The following is a 22,070-nucleotide window of genomic DNA, read 5'->3' as shown; positions in this document are numbered from 1 at the left end:
TGTTGGGGAAGTCCAGAACCAGGGGTCACAGTCTAAGGATAAGGGGTAAGCCATTTAGGAGAAATGTCTTCACTCAGGGAATTCTCTACCACAGAGAGTTGTTGAGGCCAGTTCGTTAGATATATTCAAAAGGGAGTTAGATGTGGCCCTTACGGCTAAAGGGATCAAGGGGTATGGAGAGAAAACAGGAAAGGGGTACTGAGGTGAATGATCAGCCATGATCTTATTGAATGGTGGTGCAGGCTCGAAGGGCCAAATGGCCTACTCCTGCACCTATTTTCTATGTTTCTATGTGCTGAGGGAGTGCTGCACTGTCAGAGATGCCGTCTTTCAGGTGAAATGTTCAACTGAGGCCCCATCTGCTCTCTGGTGAAAGATCCCACGGCACTATTTCAAAGAAGAGCAGGGGAGTTCTCCCCGGAGTCCTGGGCCAATATTTATCCCTCAATCAACATCACTAAACAGATTATCTGCTGATTATCATATTTGTTTGTGGAGATTGGTGTGTGCAAATTGGCTGCCACGTTTCCTACATTACATCAGTGAGTGCACTCCAAAAAGTACTTAAATCGCTGTAAAGCGCGTTGAGACGTCCAGTGGTCGTGAATTACGCGATATAAATGCAAGTCTTTCTTTCTTTCGGAAACACGGCAGCTAATTTGCACACAGCAAGTTCCAACAAACAGCAATGTGATGATGACCAGATAATCTGTTTTTAGTGATGTTGATTGAGGAATAAATATTGGCCAGGACACCGGGGATAACTCCCCTGCTCTTCTTCGAAATAGTGCCACAGGATCTTTTACATCCAGCTGAGAGGAGCAGACAGGGCCTCGCTTTAACATCTCACTGAAAGACGGCACCTCCGACAGTGCAGCCCTCCCTCAGCACTGCACTGGAGTGTCAGCCTGGATTTTTGTGCTCAAGACTCTGAAGTGGAAATTGAGCCCACAACCTTCGGACTCAGAGGCGCGAGAAAGTGGCGGTGTACCACGGCAAGGTACAGCGCGAGCTGGTGCAGGAGGGTGACGGCAATGAAGAGTGACGTCATCAAGGTCCAGGTCGGTGATTGGGGCGTGGGCAGATACAGCAGGAGGGCTCAATTTCCACTTCAGAGTCTTGAGCACAAAAATCCAGGCTGACACTCCAGTGCAGTGCTGAGGGAGGGCTGCACTGTCGGAGGTGCCGTCTTTCAGTGAGATGTTAAAGCGAGGCCCTGTCTGCTCCTCTCAGCTGGATGTAAAAGATCCTATGGCACTGGGTCCGTGCAGCACAGCAGGTCTCCAGTTGTCCTGGTTAATCCTTGCCACTGGACCAAGACCTCGCTCTGTTAACCCCGTGTGGTGGCTGGTGTGCAACGGCCACCCCACGTTAAAAAAATCCACCCACAGGCATCTTCCACCCTTCAGGATGTAGTTCGGGATACGGAATATCGGGTCCTTCAGTGAAACACCTGTGAACTCATCCCTTTTCGGCGTGGAAGCAAGTCATCCTTGTTTCGAGGGAGTGCCTATGATGATGACAAAGGCTGCTTTATCAATCACAACATTGGTATCGATCTCACCATGACAGCAAAATGGAAAGAAGTTGATTTACTGAGAAACTCTGGGGGCGGCTGAGAGTCAAGGCTCAGTGCAGGGTATCATCAACACTGAGAAAAGTAGAGAGAAGACAAGATAAATCAGGAAACTGCCAAATGATACCAAGTTTGGGGTTTTAAATGCTTGTGTATTGTAGGGAAGACTGAGGAAGGTGGAGAGTTTCAAAGGCTTTAGGGCCTTTAGGTTAATGTAGGAGATGATTGAGTGAAGAAACTATTTCAAGAACAAAGCGATTATTGCAATGCAGGCCCTTTGTTAACAGTTTCTATTATTATATTAAGTTATACAAAGTTTTCAGATTTTAGAAAAACAAAACAAAACACCAAGAACAGAAGAAGTGAGATGCATTTCACTGCGTATAATTCAGTCACAGGTGAATGTACAAGGATGCATAGCACCGTAACAGGCTGTCAGGTAACAGCAGACTCGTTTAAAAAGTACTTTCATGAATATGATGCTGTCAATTCCACCCTGCCATGCACCAAACAGCACAAAGGACATTTGCAAAATGGTTTTGTTTAGGACGTTATGCCTCGGGCGTGTTCTCGAAGGTCAGGGTAGATAGTTCCGAGCACTTCCATGACCACAATCTCCATGATGCATCAACGAAGATGCGCCGGGGAGAGTGGGAGGCGAGGGGGAAATGAGATTCCCTAGCATCCTTACAAGTGACATGTCTGACAACACTCAAAGCCCACCCGGCCTTTGTACTCCTGGCTGCAAAAGTTCCCCAAGCCCGGCAAAAGTGATTTATTCTTTTTAACAAAAATATAGGTCTATCTCAAACCCACCCAGCTAACTCATCCAGAAATCAAGGTACAAGATTAACTCAAGAAAGACACACGCAACTAATCATTTCTTCGACAACTGTTCGATCAGTTTTTTCCAGCTGGCTCTCTTCTGGGTGATGTGGGCCGGGGTGATGACTGCCAGCGGCGGCCTCTGGTTCCTCCTGAGGTACCTCTCGCACAGAGCTTCTGTGTTGCATATCACGTACATCCCGCAATCGTAGCTGTTCTTCTGCACCGGCGCCGACTCCTCCACCAAAGGCACTTCGGATTTGGTTCCCAGGAAGCGTTGCAGCTTGCCGGCTATCTGCCGGGCGTGGCTTGCATTCATATTGCTGTAGGAGTCGTGGTGGCTGAAGCAGTTCTGGTCTCGGCTGTAGAGCAGCAGGCTCCAGTGAGACCCCCCGGCCGACTGTACAGAGTTGTCATTGACCGCCAGGAAGACCAAGCTCTTCTGGGCCAGCGCGAGTGGCTCCAGGAAGATGGCCAGCTCCTCCTGGCTGGCCGCACACTTGATGAACTGCGTGACCTCGGGGCTGATGAAGCAGGCGCGTCCCAACAGCTCCTTGTACTGCTCGGCGGCAAAGTACTCGAAGGCAAAGCCGATGATGTGGTCATTGAGCCAGTTGGGTGGGTTGAGGAGCGAGAGATCCGAACGCCGGATTAAACTGTCATGGTAGCTCAGGATCACCGGATCCATGCTGCTCCTGCAAACAAAGAAAGCACCTTAGATTCTTCTCCATATATAACCACAGCCTTATTGAAACATAGAAGATTCTGAGGGGGCGCGACAAGGTAGATGCAGAGAGGATGTTTCCCCTCGTGGGGGTATCTAGAACTAGGGGGCATAGTTTCAGAATAAGGGGTCCCCATTGAAAACAGAGATGAGGAGAAATTTCTTCTCTGAGGATCATGAATCTGTGGAATTCTCTGCCCCAGAGAGCTGTGGAGGCTGGGTCATTGAATATATTTAAGGTTGAGATAGACAGATTTTTGAGCAATAAGGGAGTGAAGAGTTATGGAGAGCGGGCAGGGAAGTGGAGCTCATTCCATGATTAGATCAGCCGTGATCTTACTGAATGGCGGAGCAGGCTCGAGGGGGCCAATGGCCGACTCCTGCTCCTATTCCTTATGTTCTTATGCAGCCTATATGGTAATGTCTCACCGAAGGTGCTCGTCAGAATGCACAAGGTGACACCACCACTGCGGATGAGGAAGGCCATTCAGCCCATCTTTATTGATCCATCCAGAAAGACCCAGAGGTTCCCCCATTGCAACATCCAATTGGTTCTTCAAAGACTCCAAGGGCTTTCACCTCCACAACTCTAACTGGAAGTCCATTCACTCGCTGTGTGAGCAACTGTTGCTAAATATCCTTTTTGTTAGTTTGAACTTGAGCCCCTTATCCTACTCGCGTACTTTACTTTTTCCATCCCATCGACTCTCTTCCATACCTCTTTCAGATCCTCTCTGGGATGTCTCCTTCCAAGGCTGAAAAGCCAAAATTGCTTCAATCTTTCTCAGACCTTTGACACGAGCCATCAGCCTCCTGGCTTCTCTGTGCATTGCCTCCAACTGAATGTCTCCCTTTCGTCTGGGTGTCAGAAACAGACACAGTATTCAAGAGGCAGCCTGACCAGAGAACTATATCATCTGATGATGAGCTCCTCTGACTTGCATTCTGCTGTTCCGACCAGGGGTTTTGAGAGAGCAGATAGAGAAAATCTATTCTCTCTGGCAAGTGGGTTAATAACTACTTCATTGAGGTCATAGATTTAAAATCATTACCAAACGATCGTGAGGAGACATTTTTTCACTTAAGAGCGTTGTTGGATCTGGAATGCTCCATCTGAAAAGGTGGTGGAATCGATTTAACAGGGAGTTGGGACTGCTACTTGAGGAAGGGGAATTTCCAGTGGGGGTGTGGGATGAAGCACAAATGCTCTTTCAAAGAGCTGGCTCAGGCAATGGCCCCCTTCTAGATACATAGAAAATAGGTGCAGGAGTAGGCCATTCGGCCCTTCGAGCCTGCACCACCATTCAGTATGATCATGGCTGAACATGCAACTTCAGTACCCCATTCCTGCTTTCTCTCCATACCCCTTGATCCCTTTAGCCGTAAGGGCCACATCTAACTCTCTCTTGAATATATTCAATGAACTGGTAGAGAATTCTGCAGGTTCACAATTCTCTGAGTGAAGAAGTTTCTCCTCATCTTGGTCCTAAATGGCTTACCCCTTATCCTTAGATTGTGACCACTGGTTCTGGACTTCCCCAACATCAGGAACATTCTTCCTGCATCTAACCTGTCCAATCCTGTCAGAATTTTATATGTTTCTATGAGATCCCTTCTCATTCTTCTAAATTCCTGTGAATATAAGCCGAGTCGATCCAGTCTTTCTTCATATGTCAGTCCTGCCATCCCGAGAATCAGTCTGGTGAACCTTTGTTGCACTCCCTCAATAGCAAGAACGTCCTTCCTCAGATTAGGAGACCAAAACTGAACACAATATTCCAGGTGAAGCCTCACCAAGGCCCTGTACAACTGCAGTAAGAACTCCCTGCTCCTATACTCAATTCCTCTTGCTATGAAGGCCAACATACCATTTGCCTTCTTCACCGCCTGCTGTACCTGCATGCCAACTTTCAATGACTGATGTACCATGACACCCAGGTTTCGTTGCACCTCCCCTTTTCTTAATCTGCCACCATTCAGATAATCTGCCTTCCTGTTTTTGCCCCCAAAGTGGATAACCTCGCATTTGCCCACTCACCTAACCTGTCCAAGTCACCCTGCAGCCTCTTAGCATCCTCCTCACAGCTCACACTGCCACCCAGTTTCGATGATTCTATATTGTATTACTTATTATACATTACTTGCTATGCACAAATTGGCTGCTGCATTTCCAACATTACAGCAGTGACTACACTTCAAAAGTACTTCATTGGCTGTAAAGCGCTTTGGGACGTCCGGTGGTTGTGAAAGGCGCTGTAGGAATGCACGTCTTTCTTCTTTCCATATAGTTCAACATTTTAGAATCATACAGTGCAGAGGGAGGCCATTCGTCCCATCGGTCATCCCACTGCCCTGCTCTTTCCCCATCGTTCTGGAAACATTTCCTTTTCAAGTATTTATCCAATTCTCTTTTGAAAGTTACTATTGAATCTGCTTGCACAGCCTTTCAGGCAGCATGTTTCATTTCTCCTAATTTACTTTACCAAAACCCGATATAATTTCGAAAACCTCTCTGAAATCGCCCTGTAACCTTCCCTGCTCCAAGGAGAACATTCCCAGCTGTTCCAAGACTGACATTTCTGTGGTTGCAGCATGATTGACACCTAATTAGCATATGCCCCACCCTGAAGGTGTGATTGACAACTCAAAACAGCCCTGCCCCCCGCAGTGATTGGCAGCTCAGTGGACAAGCAGCAAAGCCCCGCCCATCTCAGAATGATCGACAGCTCAGTGACAAGCAGGAAAGCTCCGCCCCCCTCCCACGCCGTGATTGACAGCTGTGACAAGGGGCAAAGCCCCGCCCATCTCAGAATGATCGACAGCTCAGTGACAAGCAGGAAAGCTCCGCCCCCCTCCCACGCCGTGATTGACAGCTGTGACAAGTGGCAAAGCCCCGCCCATCTCAGAATGATCGACAGCTCAGTGACAAGAAGGAAAGCTCCGCCCCCCCCACGCCGTGATTGACAGCAGTGATTGGTGGCAAAGCCCCGCCCATCTCAGTGATTGACAGTTCTGACAAGTAAAGCCACGCCTATCTCAGAATGATTGACAGCTGTGACAAAAAGCAAAGCCCCGCCCTCACGTCGTGATTGACAGCAGGCCGTGCCGAGAGGCCACGCCCCGCGGCTCTGATTGACAACTGTGCCGTCAAGCCAACCGCCAAGTTCCCCATCTAAAGAAGCGGCCACATTGTTGCCCCGCCCCCCGCCGCCCGCGGACGGAGAATAAACAGAGCCGGGCACCAACTGCCCGCTATTTACCTGACGGGCGGGAAGCAGGCGAGGCTGTCGCCCGCCGGGGGGCACGGAGCTGACGCCGGGAGAGCGCGCGCCGCTTTACATCGCTCCCGCGCGCACGCGCACACACACACACACTCTCTCTCTCTCTCCAGGAGCTGCCGTAAGGCGGAGCGTGGACTTGGCGACAGCGCGGGGCGGCGCCGGCAGGGGGCGCCACTGCTCCGGCTCCCGGCTCGCGACGGGACGCATGCGCCACCCACAACACCTCCCCTTGTCTGAACCCGCAGTGTCGGCGCATGCGCCGGACGCTGGCTCGTGCCGAACGGAAGAGCCGAAGGAGGCGCGAGCGAAGCGGCAGCGGACGGACAGCCGGCGACGGGAGGAGAGATGAGGGAGCGGCATTGACCGTGCTGGCCTCCCGGTGGCGGGATAACCGAGAGCAGGGGAGGTGGGTGGGGGGTCGGGGGGAGTTGTTTGAGTGGAACCACAGTGCTGAGGAGGAGGAGGAGAGCGGCCGGAGATGAGAGGGACTCTGAGGTGAGAGCGCCGCCCGCCCGGCCAGTCCGTCAGTCAGTCAGTCAGTGAGGGACCGGGCCCGACCCCGACCCCAGCCCCGCCCCCTCCCCCCGCAGCCCCGCCCACAGCGCGAGCCCCCGAGGCTGCACCTCAGCCCGCATTGCGCACGCGCGCTGGCAACCCCCCCCCGGGACAGCCTGTGCCCACAGGGGCATACCCCCCCCACCTGGGGCAGCCTGTGCCCACAGAGGCATAGCCCCCCCCCCCCCAGGGACAGCCTGTGCCCACAGGGGCATACCCCCCCCCCCCCGGACAGCCTGTGCCCACAGGGGCATACCCCCCCCCCCTCCCCGGGACAGCCTGTGCCCACAGGGGCATACCCCCCCCCCCCCCCCCCGGGACAGCCTGTGCCCACAGAGGCATAGCCTCCCCCCCCCCCCCGGACAGCCTGTGCCCACAGGGGCATACCCCCCCCCCCCCCCGGGACAGCCTGTGCCCACAGGGGCATACCCCCCCCCCCCCCGGGACAGCCTGTGCCCACAGAGGCATAGCCTCCCCCCCCCCCCCCGGGACAGCCTGTGCCCACAGGGGCATACCCCCCCCACCCCGGGACAGCCTGTGCCCACAGGTGCATACCCCCCCCCTCCCCGGGACAACCTGTGCCCACAGGGGCATACCCCCCCCCCCCGGGACAGCCCGTGCCCACAGGGGCATACCCCCCCCCCCCCCCTGGGACAGCCTGTGCCCACAGGGGCATACCCCCCCCCCCCCCGGGACAGCCTGTGCCCACAGAGGCATACCCCCTCTTCCTCCCCCCCCCCCCCCCCCCCAGGGACAGCATGTGCCCACAGGGGACCCCACCCCGGGACACCCTGCACCTCTCTTTCCCCCCCCCCCCCCCTCTCCTGGGGACGCACACTGCCATCCCCCCCCCCCTCCCAACACCCCCTGGGACAGCCTGTGCCCACAGGGGCATCTTGCCCCCCCCCCCTCCTGTCACCAAGGGGGCACCCTCCACCCCCCGGGACAGCCTGGTCCCCTGGGGTCACCCTGCAATATGACAATCTGTGTCTACACGGACACCTGGGGACAGCCAGTGGGCACATCTCTATACTTGGGACAACACTTGCCAACAGGAGCATGTCTTCATCCGAGACAACCTGTGGTATCTTGGGACGTTTTACTATGTTATGGGTGCAATATAAATGCAAGTTATTGTTATGATACCAATTATGTTCATCTGCACCTTGTAGCTGGAGTCGAACAAACCTGTGCACTGCTACTGGAGTGCCTGTGCCAGCTCCAGCACTTCAGTGAAAATGAGCAGCACATACTGCCAGTGTGCCTATGCCAAGTGTCCAGAGTATCCATGCCAGCTGCAATCTTTAATAGTGTAACTCAGTGAGTGTCTCTTTGTGCAGTTTACATCTGCACTAACAGCTTGGTAAAGTAACTGTTACTTCAAATTAATTAGCACTCGTTCTGATTTAAAATAATCTGAGCTCACCTTTAAATTACAGGTTAGTAATTTCCTTGAGCAACAGTATCATGAGCGAATTGCAGTTAAAGCATAAAACATTTATTGCATTTCAATCATTTGTTATACAAGGCTTGGTACAATGAAGTAGGAGGTGAGAGAGATGGAGCTGGCACCTTGTTAAGTGAGGAGGAGGGAATTGGCTTAGAATAAATACACATGCACCACAGCCTGTATAGCAGGTGGTAATGAGTTGGCTTTACATTTACATTTAAAATAATCTTTTTACAAAGGTGTATTATTTAAGCTGTTATACAAACTTGGATTGGCTTCTGCATGTTGTCTTTCCACTTTGAACTTTGCTTTATGTGTACGAGAATTTTTTTTGAAGGTTGAAAGGTGATGTAATTTGTAATTAGGATGTGAAGGCTAAGAGGTATCTTAGAATGCAGTTTAACATTTGTTTTTAAATCAGCTTTGAAAATGTAACCCAATGTTAAAAAAAGCTCTTTTATCATGAGGCTTTTGGTGAAGTGCTGTGAAACTACAAACAATGAAAAACTCCCAGCAGTAGATTCTTGATTCTGCCCTTCCAAACGGAGGTTGTGTTTGGAGAGCATTTTGAGTTGTACTGAGACTGATGTATTGATGGTGAGGGCGACAACAACATTAGCAACAACTTGCATTTATATGGCGCCTTTAACGTAGTAAAACGTCCCAAGGTGCTTCACTTGAGTTTATCAAACAACATTTTACACCGAGCCACATGAGATATTAGGACAGATTAAAAGCTTGGTCAGAGAGAGGTTTTTACAGGAGGAGACAATATTACGTAATTGTATTACACACTAAAGTATGCCGGTTTGTAATTTTTCTATATTAGCTGAATTATAACACTAAGAATTACAGTTGAAGAGAGACTTGAGAAATTCAGGCTTTTCTCATAAGAGTTGGGAAGATGAAGGGGTGACTTGATGGAGATCTTAGAATATGAAGGGTTATGGAAATGTGATAGATTGCTTCCACTGGTCAGTGAGATGGCGATGTGAGAGCACAAATTTAAGGTAATGATAAAAAGAATTGAAGGGAAAGTTTAAAAAAAAAGTCTGTTTCTAATCTGTCCATAGAAACATAGAAAATAGGTGCAGGAGCAGGAGCAGGCCGTTCGGCTCTTCGAGCCAGCACCGCCATTCAATATGATCATGGCTGATCATGCAACTTCAGTACCCGACTCCCGCCTTCTCTCCATACCCCCTGATCCCCTTAGCTGTAAGGGCCACATCTAACTCCCCCTTGAATATATCCAACGAACTGGACTCAACAACTTTCAACTATCTGTGATTGGTTTAAAAAGTGGAATTCTCTGCCACAAATGGTTGAAGCCAAGTTTTATTAAAATGGAATTACATGAAAAAGAGGAATAGTGAATTGTGTCAAAGCAAGCAGAAGAGCGGGATTAGATTAGATGGCAAATATGGAGATAAACACAATGGCAGTCTTGATGGGCTGTGTGCTGTAATATTCTATGATTCAGAATTGTCTAAAACAGAAATTGTTGAATGTTGCAGGTCTGTTTTGTACAAATTAAACTACTCTCCTTGAGATTGAGGTGTGAAAGAAAATGTAATAAATGTGCCACTATTTAACTTTTGCTAAGTGCCTATCAGAACAACTGTGCACCGAAGAGAATGCTTAATACAGTGTAATGTACTTGTGGCAGAAGAGCTTTTTCTGTATCACTGGTCCTTCCTGTCATAATGTTGATACGGGTTCTTTTTCCCTCAATCTGTTTCAGCGAATACACTGAGGCGAACACCAAAGCAGCTTATAACAAAGCAGTCTTTATTAATTGTTTCACCGGCCGGGACTTATCAGAACAAAGGGACGCTCTCCCTCAGAGTGCGCCCACTTCCCTCGGACAAGCCCCGTTACAATGTAGGGGCGCATCGGTTATACGCTTTCAGTACATAATACAATTGAGGGACATTCAGTTCGCCCTATCCTTTGTGATCCCTCCTTCCCTTTGTCCACTTATGAGCCGATACCTGGCCTTCCTTGTCCAATTAGATACGGGCAAGTGGTTATAGCAACTTTTTCTCACAAAGAGCTTTCTCATCCATTGCTTGTAAATGTTACAATTTTACTGGTGTGACTAGTGACTAAGACCTTGAGCAAGTCTTTATTTGTGCTGATGTTGTAATATTTGCAGTCTGACATTCTTTGTTATTTTTCCATGATTCCTTTGTTCACTTCACTGTCTCTATTGCTTATACATTTTCTCTCATTCACATTATGATGTAAACACTAAGATTTTAAAGTTTTATATCTTTAAAATCGTTATGTGTGATTTACCTCATCTTGATGGGTCCTTGCCCCCCCCCCCCCCCCCCCAGTCAATTGTAACTCTCCCGTTTCAATTTGAGTCCTCTCCTGGTAATTGTCAGGCCTGTTTGTGTGGTGACAAGAAGGAGGTACCCTTTTTTCGCTGATTGGAAGATGACGTTTCTGTGTATAGAATGGGAAGGTAATATGTGTATTTGCGGACTGCAGGAAAGTGGGGAATGGTGTTACAGTTTGCATTTAAAATCTGGAGGATGATCATTATTGCTGAATGCAGTGTTCAGATACATGGGGGAGGATCCTGCATTCTGAAATGGTGGCTGCTGCTGCTGTATATGCTTCATTCATGTACTGAAATTGCTGGTGCAGCCGATCATTTATTGCAAGTCTGGGTTGGCGATACTATATTGGGTTGATTCAGAGACTGGGATGTTGGTACCATCTGTGCTTTATTCAGAGACTGGATGCTATTAATGCCTATGCTTTATTTGGAGACTGGGTGCATACTTCACAGTCTGAGAGATGAGAGTTGTTGTATATGTTGTGTTCAGACTTGGATGTTGTTGCTTGCAGTACCAGACATGGATGTTGCATTGTATACTCGATTTAAATTAGAAATGGATGGCACTTTATATATTGCGTAGGAGATGGATGCGAGAACTTACTTGTGTTGAACCTCGGTTGAATGTTATTTCAATGTTGCTGTTGCACCAAAACTCTTCAGTCTGTACAATAATGTTCACTTCTATATGTAAGAAAATGAACCATAATCTACAGTCCCACAGAGTGGCCAGTCCCATGTTTTCAAACTGCTATAGCCCAAACCACAAAACAGAGGACAATTACAAGATTGATGAAGTGCACTGAAACATTTTAAGGGGAAGCTACTAAAGCCCTGTTCGAGAAAGGCATAGAAGGATATGCTGATAGGGTGAGATGAAGTAGGGTAGAATGAGGCTCATGTGGAGCAGAAACATCAGCATGGACCATTTGGGCCGAATGGCCTGTTGCTGTGCTGTAAAATCTATGTAATTCTATGTAATATGGATACTTTAATCCTTTAGCCCTTTGGGAGTGGGTGTTAATATTCAGGCTGAAGAGATGTCTGCAGTTAGTATCTACCATATTTGGTCAAGGTGGATGTACTTACTGAATTCCAATATTGTCATTAAGGATTTAGTAAAGCATAATGTACGAAGTTTTCATATTGTGTTCCAGGACTCCGTTCACGCTCTCTGGTATTGCTACTTGATATGAACCAACCAGAGAGTTGTTGGAAGGTGAAATGCTTATGAAGTGTGAGGGTATCACTGGTAGATTTTGCTTTGGTTGTCACTTGGATTTCAATGAAATGCAATGCTGGACATGTGCAATTTTTACATGGTGTCCACTTGAGCTCTGAAAAAGCATCAATTGTAGATTCAGTTCCTCCAAATGTGGGTTGTATCTGGAGAGAGAATTTTGAGCTCGAACATCAGAATGAATCGTTGGTGATTACAGGTCCCTCATTGATGGTGGGAGCAATTTGAGGTGATGGATTAGAAGTAGCACATGAGAAGCATATTGGTATAACAGTAAATGTTTTGGATTAAGTATGAATTTTTTTGTATATTGGTTCTAGTAGAATAAATAAGCCTGATGACAATATTCTTGTGTTGAGTTCACAGAAAGTTTAGAAGACTTCTGTTACTCAAGTGAGATTATATTCAGTAGATGGTTATCATTGTGTAGTTAATGTTGCTCTTGTATTTTAATCGTGGGAGATGGGTGTTGCTTGTTTACATGCAATTTTAAGCTCGAGTTCTTTTTATTCCGGCAGCAGCAATTCTGTTACTTTAATCTCGAAAAAAGCATTTACTGCCTATTTGTTAGGAGCAGTATAAGGATATATTAGCCCTGGAGAGAGTGAAAAAAAGATTAACAAGGATGATACCAGAACTGAGAAGGCACCTATCAGGAAAGATTGAACAGGCTGGGGCTCTTTTCTAGAGGAGACTGAGGAGTGACCTGATTGAGGTCTTGAAAATTATGAAGGGGTTCAATAGGGTATACGTAGAGAAGATGCTTCCACTTGTGGAGGAGTCCATAATTAGGAGCCGTGAATATAAGACAGTCACTAATAAATCCAATAGGGAATTCAGGAGAAACTTCTTTACTCAGAGAGCAGTGAGAATGTGGGACTCGCAGCCATGTGGAGTGGTTTGAGGCGAATGGTATTGATGCATTTAAGGGGAAGCTAGATATGTATATGAAGGAGAAAGCAATAGAAGGATATGCTGATTGGGTGAGATTAAATAAATGGAGTCGGAGGAGGCTCATGTTGAGCATAAACACTGGCATAGACTACTGGTTGAGTCGAATGGCCCGTTTTTGTACTGTAAATTCTATGTATGTAACCTGCTATAAGTTTTGGGAAATGTTATTCTGTTCATTTATTGCACCATTAATTGTTTTTTCAGTGTTTTAGTTTTGTGTTGCAGTTCTTTGGTTATCTTTTCACGTTAATAATAGTGCCTAATTTGAAGGCTTTAGTTTCTTGTTGTAGGTCCATAACTGATGCTCATATCGTCTACCCTCTTGACGACATTTCCAGACATGCACGGCCTTTTATCCATTTTGTTGGAGGTTAGTGACCACTTGAATTGCGAAAAAGTGATTTTGGACAAATGGATGGCATCATTTGATTATTCCTGGCATCAGTGAGAGCTTAGACTCCAGCTCCTTTATGAAGCAGAAGAGGAACCTGCTGTCTCTAGGCTGGATAGAGAATTGAGTGTTGATTTATGATTTATGATTCTGCCTCCAGAAGTGTTTTTGATTAAAACGCTAAATGAGGTCCTTTACCATTGATTCTGTGGAGAAGACTTTGGGATTTTTCATGATTTGTACAATGTGCTGCTTGCCCCATGGCTGGTTTGTGTTGCCAGTTTGTTCTCCCTCCTTTCCGGATACAGATCCATTGATCAAATTGCCCTCTGGTGGCAAGCCTAAGTGACCATTATTGTGTGGGTTAGACTGTGAATGTTGACCATTTATTTAATCATGGATTGAATGGAGCTCTGCAGGTATTAGTGTATCAGTGTTGCTGCAGCGTAAATGTTACCTGAAAGATGCATGGTGTCCACGGGCTACCTTCATTGAATGCTGACACATGCTGCTTTTGGAAAGAAATGAAAGGAGTATCAGTATATTTTCATGATTAGTGCCATTTCAGATATGTGACTGCAGAAAAGACGACATAAGATATTTTTGGCTAAACCCTTTGTTCATGATATTCCTGTTTCCAAGTGTCAAAAGGGCTATTTAAAAACTGATCAAGGGCTGACTATTTTTGTTGGAAATCCACATGGGTATGGGCCCCTGTGCCCTGAAATTTGTACTGATCTGAAACCTGCTGACGACACAGTCCGGAGCGAGACTTGATCACTGATTCACATGGACAGGTGGCACATACCAGTCTGATTCATCACTGTAATATGAAGTTGAATCATGAAGTTGGTGAAATATTCTCATTAAATTTTCTACCCCCCCCTCAACTGTTAGCTCATGCTATGGTACAGTCCCATAGATACCAGCATTCTTCTGGTACTGTGACAAAGTGGTCATTCTTCATGTGCGAGCTCAAACAAGGAATAACGACGAACTGTTTAGCCGTCGGGGGCATCGCGATCCTGTACTCATCTTCTACTTGCGAGGAGCATGATATAAAGACAATTTATTGTTGCTGATTTACATACTGGCATGCTTTCCGAAAGGAATTCGGTTTGGGAATCCTGGATGAGATTTCCAGTTCATGGCCAGGGACACTGAGGCCTGTTTTGGCACCTCTGGATGTGATCAGTTAACTTGGCACAGACTGGGGATGGAATCTGGGAGCCTCCTGCTGTGTGTGACACTTCGACACTGGGCAGTGCGCTATGGCACTGAGCGATGGGGCAACTGGCCAGTTGCTTCTATCCCTGCTTTTAAATTTGGATTTAATTGGAACACCTCTTTTCCCCCCCCCCCCCTCCCCAAACTTGTTGATTCAAATTGCATTTTATGGAAGTTTTATGAATTTTGATGTAGTATACTTCCATAGAAGTTCCTCTAAGTGCAGTACTATTATTAGTTAATGCAGGCACTGAAAATATAAAACTCTTTATTGACTGACGTAGCATTTCTTGGTCTAAATAAAAATGGATGTTTATCAATAGGCATCCCAGTTTGTTACACTTGTTTTTTAATAGTGTTATCACATACAGTATCAGAGGATTTAGATGGAGTAAATAAAGAGAAACTTTCCAATGGCCGGAGGGTCGATAACAAGGAGGCACAGAATTAAGGTGATTGGCAAAAGAAGCAGAGCGACATGAGGAAAAACTATTACATGCAATGAGTGGTTAGAATTTGGGATGCACTGCCTGATTGGATTGTGGATATATATTCAATAGTAGCCTTAAAGGGAATTGGATAAATACTTGGAAGGAGGAAAAAGAGCGGGGGAGCGTGACGAACTGGATTGAAAGAGCCAGCGTTGACTCGATAGGCTGAATGGTGGCCTCCTGTGCTGTACTATTCTGTGATTCTATCGTGGATAATTACACTGATGTTTACTTGCAGGAATTAAACTGTAGACAGATTTTGTTGTAACAAGTGTGTAGCATTTCAATTTAAATTAGGAACACCGGAACAAGAGTAGGCCATTTAGCCCCTCGAGCCTGCTTCACCATTCTATTTGATCATTGCTGATCTGTACCTCAACTCCATTTAGCTGCCTTTGATCCATGTCCCTTGATACCAGTAGATAATAAAAATCTGTTTTTCTCCATATTAAATGTTAATTAAACCAGCATCCACAGCCTTTTGGGGGAGAGAATTCTAGATTTCCACTACCAATTGTACAACTGATGCATTGTTGCCACAAGAATTTCAGTGCAGTGGTGGGCATGTGAAATTTTTAGATTTTGCCCACTTGAACTGTGAAACACCAAGCAATACAATTATGGATTTTGCCCTTCTAATCTTGGTTTATGTCTGGATATTTTGAGTTGTACAACATTAGGGTGAAGTGCTGGTGATTACAGGTATGGCAATTGATAGTTTTGGGAGCAGTATGAGATGATGAATTAAGAGTATTATATGACACTAAAGGCTTTTGTTGTTTTTTCACTGTAGTGTATGTACTGTGTCAGTATGCTAAAAATATTTAGTGACAACATTGTTACTTGCACCTGAAATAATGTTCTATAGATCCTTGCATTTTTCAAATCCCACTCCTACAATAATCCATGTTGGATATTTACAGATCATCATAGGCAGTCCCTTGAAATTGATGAAGACTTGCTTGGCGACTTGCTTTTGACAGCAAATCTGTGACCAAGTATTCTGAAATTTACAAGGCTCCTCCAAGTTCTCTGAGGACTTGTGTAGGAAAGATGTGTTGGGGTGGCTGGGAAGCATCATATCCCTTGGTTATTTCCAGATGACAATAACAACTTGCATCTCTCCCAATGTATTTTTTAGTCGAGTGCTGTTGGTCGAAGGAACAATGCAGCCAAGCATTTGTTTGGAGGGTTTCTATGCTATGTTTTGGCATCCTGTTTAAGGCACATCCTGTGAACACTGGGTGTGTGATTTGAAATAGCTTCTCTTCATGGTTGGGTGTGTGATGGAGACACATAGTCTAATTATAGCAACAAGAGCAGCACTTACTGGGGCCATCTAGAAATGTTTGAAAACTTCCGGCTGTAAAGTACTTTGTTTAAATGGGTCAGAGCTTATTTTTTCTTGGTGCACTGTTTGTGTACAAGTAGATCTTCCATTGAGTTTCTCATGCTGTGTGCTCTACTTTCCTAATCTTTGTATCTCTCTCATTCTATCCTTTCTGTCATCCCAATTTTACCCCCTCCCCAATATTGATCTTCTTTTTTGCTCTCCCTTGATCTGTCTGTGCAGTCCCCCCCTCATTTTTGTCCGCATCTATCTGTTCCCATTGGAAAAAAAAATGAGCGCAAGCAAAAGGTTTATTGAGCCCAGAAGAGGTGTGTGTGACCGACTGATCATTTGGAGATAAATGAACCCTTCATATGTAAATGTGCATTCTTTGATATATTATGTGTTATGATCAATACTTTCTCAACATATAGATCAACTGTTAAGCCAAAAAAAGTCATTCAAAAATATTGTTCAGTTTGTGCAAAATTGCCCGCAGTTATCTATAGCTGTTCCAATTTACAGTGGTGTATTGAATGTAATTTCTAGTGTGTTAGCATTTTAAAAGCACTTTGATATAGCCAAGAATCAGTGTAGAACCACTGGAGCTCAAAGACCAGTGATCGCAAAAATTCTATAGCCAAAGACTAGCTTATATTTCACATTTATTGAATTTAGTTTGGGGCTTTGTCAGAGGAGCAATATAGTAGAGGATTATAGAATTGGAACAATCCCAAAAGTTTGTTTTAAAAATTTATTAAGGCTAAACTGTTGTAATGGCCACATCTGAGACAATCAATATTGTTTTCTCTGCCCACTATAGAAACATAGAAAATAGGTGCAGGAGTAGGCCATTCGGCCCTTTGAGCCTGCACCACCATTCAATATGATCATGCAACTTCAGTACCCCATTCCTGCTTTCTCTCCATACCCCTTGATCCCTTTAACTCCCTTTTGAATATATCTAATGAACTGGCCTCAATAACTTTCTGTGGTAGAGAATTCCACAGGTTCACAATTCTCTGAGTGAAGAAGTTTCTCCTTATGTCGGTCCTAAATGGCTTACCCCGTATCCTTAGACTGAGAATGATTGACTTTTTTAGTAAAAGTGATTTGTGTTGTGTATCTGTAAAGCATGCACTCCCATGTTCCGCAACCAGGGAGCTTATCCCCTGAAGTCCCAAGGGATCCCAGCATCCCTTGGGAGCACTACATAGCTAGGAGCTAAATTAAAAAGTAGGACCTCAAAAGTAGTAATCTCGGGATTGCTACCAGTGCCACGTGCTAGTCAGAGTAGGAATCGCAGGATAGCGCAGATGAATACATGGCTTGAGCAGTGGTGCAGCAGGGAGGGATTCAAATTCTTGGGGCATTGGAACCGGTTCTGGGGGAGGTGGGACCAGTACAAACTGGACAGTCTGCACCTGGGCAGGTCTGGAACCAATGTCCTAGGGGGAGTGTTTGCTAGTGCTGTTGGGGAGGAGTTAAACTAATATTGCAGGGGGATGGGAACCTATACAGGGAGACAGAGGGAGACAAAAATGAGGCAAAAGCAAAAGACAGAAAGGAGATGAGGAAAAGTGGAGGGCAGAGAAACCCAAGGCAAAGAACAAAAAGGGCCACTGTACAGCAAAATTCTAGAAGGACAAAGGGTGTTAAAAAAGCAAGCCTGAAGGCTTTGTGTCTTAATGCAAGGAGTATCCGCAATAAGGTGGATGAGTTAACTGTGCAAATAGATGTTAACAAATATGATGTGATTGGGATTACGGAGACGTGGCTCCAGGATGATCAGGGCTGGGAACTCAACATCCAGGGGTATTCAACATTCAGGAAGGATAGAATAAAAGGAAAAGGAGGTGGGGTAGCATTGCTGGTTAAAGAGGAGATTAATGCAATAGTTAGGAAAGACATTAGCTTGGATGATGTGGAATCTATATGGGTAGAGCTGCAGAACACTAAAGGGCAAAAATCGTTAGTGGGAGTTGTGTACAGACCTCCAAACAGTAGTAGTGATGTTGGGGAGGGCATCAAACAGGAAATTAGGAGTGCATGCAATAAAGGTGCAGCAGTTATAATGGGTGACTTTAATATGCACATAGATTGGGCTAGCCAAACTGGAAGCAATACGGTGGAGGAGGATTTCCTGGAATGCATAAGGGATGGTTTTCTAGACCAATATGTCGAGGAACCAACTAGGGGGGAGGCCATCTTAGACTGGGTGTTGTGTAATGAGAGAGGATTAATTAGCAATCTCATTGTGCGAGGCCCCTTGGGGAAGAGTGACCATAATATGGTGGAATTCTGCATTAGGATGGAGAATGAAACAGTTAATTCAGAGACCATGGTCCAGAACTTAAAGAAGGGTAACTTTGAAGGTATGAGGCATGAATTGGCTAAGATAGATTGGCTAATGATACTTAAGGGGTTGACTGTGGATGGGCAATGGCAGACATTTAGAGACCGCATGGATGAATTACAACAATTGTACATTCCTGTCTCGTGTAAAAATAAAAAAGGGAAGGTGGCTCAGCCGTGGCTATCTAGGGAAATCAGGGATAGTATTAAAGCCAAGGAAATGGCATACAAATTGGCCAGAAATAGCAGCGAACCTGGGGACTGGGAGAAATTTAGAACTCAGCAGAGGAGGACAAAGGGTTTGATTAGGGCAGGGAAAATGGAGTACGAGAAGAAGCTTGCAGGGAACATTAAGGCGGATTGCAAAAATTTCTATAGGTATGTAAAGAGAAAAAGGTTAGTAAAGACAAACGTAGGTCCCCTGCAGTCAGAATCAGGGGAAGTCATAACGGGGAACAAAGAAATGGCAGACCAATTGAACAAGTACTTTGGTTCAGTATTCACTAAGGAGGACACAAACAACCTTCCGGATATAAAAATGGTCAGAGGGTCTATTAAGGAGGAGGAACTGAGGGAAATCTTTATTAGTCGGGAAATTGTGTTGGGGAAATTGATGGGATTGAAGGCCGATAAATCCCCAGGGCCTGATGGACTGCATCCCAGAGTACTTAAGGAGGTGGCCTTGGAAATAGCGGATGCATTGACAGTCATTTTCCAACATTCCATTGACTCTGGATCAGTTCCTATGGAGTGGAGGGTAGCCAATGTAACCCCACTTTTTAAAAAAGGAGGGAGAGAGAAAGCAGGGAATTATAGACCGGTCAGCCTGACCTCAGTAGTGGGTAAAATGATGGAATCAATTATTAAGGATGTCATAGCAGCGCATTTGGAAAATGGTGACATGATAGGTCCAAGTCAGCATGGATTTGTGAAAGGGAGATCATGCTTGACAAATCTTCTGGAATTTTTTGAGGATGTTTCCAATAAAGTGGACAAAGGAGTACCAGTTGATGTGGTATATTTGGACTTTCAGAAGGCTTTCGACAAGGTCCCACACAGGAGATTAATGTGCAAAGTTAAAGCACATGGGATTGGGGGTAGTGTGCTGACGTGGATTGAGAACTGGTTGTCAGACAGGAAGCAAAGAGTAGGAGTAAATGGGTACTTTTCGGAATGGCAGGCAGTGACTAGTGGGGTACCGCAGGGTTCTGTGCTGGGGCCCCAGCTGTTTACATTGTACATTAATGATTTAGACGAGGGGATTAAATGTAGTATCTCCAAATTTGCGGATGACACTAAGTTGGGTGGCAGTGTGAGCTGCGAGGAGGATGCTATGAGGCTACAGAGTGACTTGGATAGGTTAGGTGAGTGGGCAAATGCGTGGCAGATGAAGTATAATGTGGATAAATGTGAGGTTATCCACTTTGGTGGTAAAAACAGAGAGACAGACTATTATCTGAATGGTGACAGATTAGGAAAAGGGAAGGTGCAACGAGACCTGGGTGTCATGGTACATCAGTCATTGAAGGTTGGCATGCAGGTACAGCAGGCGGTTAAGAAAGCAAATGGCATGTTGGCCTTCATAGCGAGGGGATTTGAATACAGGGGCAGGGAGGTGTTGCTACAGTTGTACAGGGCCTTGGTGAGGCCACACCTGGAGTATTGTGTACAGTTTTGGTCTCCTAACTTGAGGAAGGACATTCTTGCTATTGAGGGAGTGCAGCGAAGATTCACCAGACTGATTCCCGGGATGGTGGGACTGACCTATCAAGAAAGACTGGATCAACTGGGCTTGTATTCACTGGAGTTCAGAAGAGTGAGAGGGGACCTCATAGAAACGTTTAAAATTCTGACGGGTTTGGACAGGTTGGATGCAGGAAGAATGTTCTCAATGTTGGGGAAGTCCAGAACCAGAGGTCACAGTCTAAGGATAAGGGGTAAGCCATTTAGGACCGAGATAAGGAGAAACTTCTTCACCCAGAGAGTGGTGAACCTGTGGAATTCTCTACCACAGAAAGTAGTTGAGGCCAATTCACTAAATATATTCAAAAGGGAGTTAGATGAAGTCCTTACTACTCGGGGGATCAAGGGGTATGGCGTGAAAGTAGGAAGGGGGTACTGAAGTTGCATGTTCAGCCATGAACTCATTGAATGGCGGTGCAGGCTAGAAGGGCTGAATGGCCTGCTCCTGCACCTATTTTCTATGTTTCTATAAGCCAGCCCCTAAGGCCTGTTCCTCACTCTGGAGTATCTTATTAAAGACTGAGGTCACTGTTACTTTCACCTCCCTGTGTGCAGCCTCATCTGTGTTAGGAACACAATAACTGGTAACGAGAATACGAATCCAACGCAAAGATGCAGCAAACTGTGGTCATCCTGGAGAAGTTCTCGGAGGGTGAGGACTGGGAAGCCTATGTTGAATGGCTAGACCAGTACTTTGTAGCCAACGAGCTGGATGGAGAAGGAAGCGCTGCAAAAAGGAGAGCGGTCATCCTCACAGTCTGCGGGGCACCGACCTACAGCTTCATGAAGAATCCTCTGGCTCCGGTGAAACCCACAGATAAGTCTTATGAGGAGCTGTGTACACTGGTTCAGGAGCATCTTAACCCGAGGGAGAGCGTGCTGATGGCGAGGTATCGGTTCTACATGTGCCAGCGATCTGAAGGTCAGGAAGTGGCGAGCTACGTCGCCGACTTGCAGGACAATGTGAGTTTGATAGCTACCTGGGGCAAATGCTCAGATTTTTTTGCACTGGGCATTGGCCACGAGACCATCCTACGAAAACGTTTGACTGCAGAGACACCGACCGTCAGTAAGGCCATTGCGATAGCACAGGCGTTTATGTCCACCAGTGATAACACCAAACAAATCTCTCAGCACACAAGTTCATAAATTAACTGGAACTGTGTTTGGGAGCAGAAACGTACAGAGCAGAACCCACGAGTCTGCAACTGCCAGCAGGCCTCAGGTGACCCAGATGAATCAGAGTCCCCAACAAAGAATGAATGCAAGGCAATTCACACCTTGTTGGCGTTGTGGAGGCTTCCATTCAGCCTATTCATGCCGCTTCAAAGGGTATGTTTGCAAGAGCTGTGGAACAATGGGGCATCCCCACGAGCTGCAAGCTGTGCAAAACCTGCTAACCACCACGTGCAGAGGAAGATCGGTCCATGGTGGATCAAAGCAATTTCGAGCCTCAGAGAGCGGAGGCAGATGCTGAAGTACACTGGGTGCACACATTTTCGACGAAATGTCCACCTATAATGCTAAACATAAAATTGAATGGCTTACCCGTAGCCATGGAACTGGACACTGGCGCTAGCC

The 22,070-nt window shown here is 46.2% G+C and overlaps 2 protein-coding genes across 9 annotated transcripts in view; one reads left to right on the top strand and one right to left on the bottom strand.

Moving 5' to 3' along the window:
* Positions 1–1,939: 1,939 nt before the first annotated feature.
* senp8 (SUMO peptidase family member, NEDD8 specific) lies at positions 1,940–6,475 on the bottom strand. Of its 2 annotated transcripts, XM_070864102.1 has the most exons (3): positions 6,386–6,475; positions 3,844–3,983; positions 1,940–3,096 (listed from the first exon to the last, which is right to left on the bottom strand). In XM_070864102.1, exon 3 carries the CDS (start codon positions 3,087–3,089, stop codon positions 2,454–2,456), a length of 636 nt encoding a protein of 211 aa, XP_070720203.1. In that variant the 5' UTR covers positions 3,090–3,096; positions 3,844–3,983; positions 6,386–6,475; the 3' UTR covers positions 1,940–2,453. The 2 variants fall into 2 exon arrangements, with proteins under 2 accessions (XP_070720203.1, XP_070720202.1); XM_070864101.1 differs by lacking the exon at positions 3,844–3,983 and having other exon boundaries at positions 6,386–6,468.
* A 351-nt stretch (positions 6,476–6,826) lies between these two features.
* myo9aa (myosin IXAa) overlaps positions 6,827–22,070 on the top strand; it is a 285,885-nt gene continuing 270,641 nt past the window's right edge. For 6 of the 7 annotated variants that reach the window (XM_070864905.1, XM_070864901.1, XM_070864903.1 and 3 more), the window contains exon 1: positions 6,827–6,901. The gene's annotated coding sequence lies outside the window, so the exon portion shown is untranslated. Of the gene's footprint in view, positions 6,902–9,401; positions 9,422–22,070 lie in introns of those variants that run through there. The other variant, XM_070864898.1, reaches the window with a different exon arrangement.

The sequence above is a fragment of the Pristiophorus japonicus genome, chromosome 21, assembly GCF_044704955.1.
Source record: "Pristiophorus japonicus isolate sPriJap1 chromosome 21, sPriJap1.hap1, whole genome shotgun sequence".
NCBI classification, from domain to species: Eukaryota; Metazoa; Chordata; class Chondrichthyes; family Pristiophoridae; genus Pristiophorus; species Pristiophorus japonicus.
This window is presented reverse-complemented; position numbering and strand designations above follow the sequence as displayed.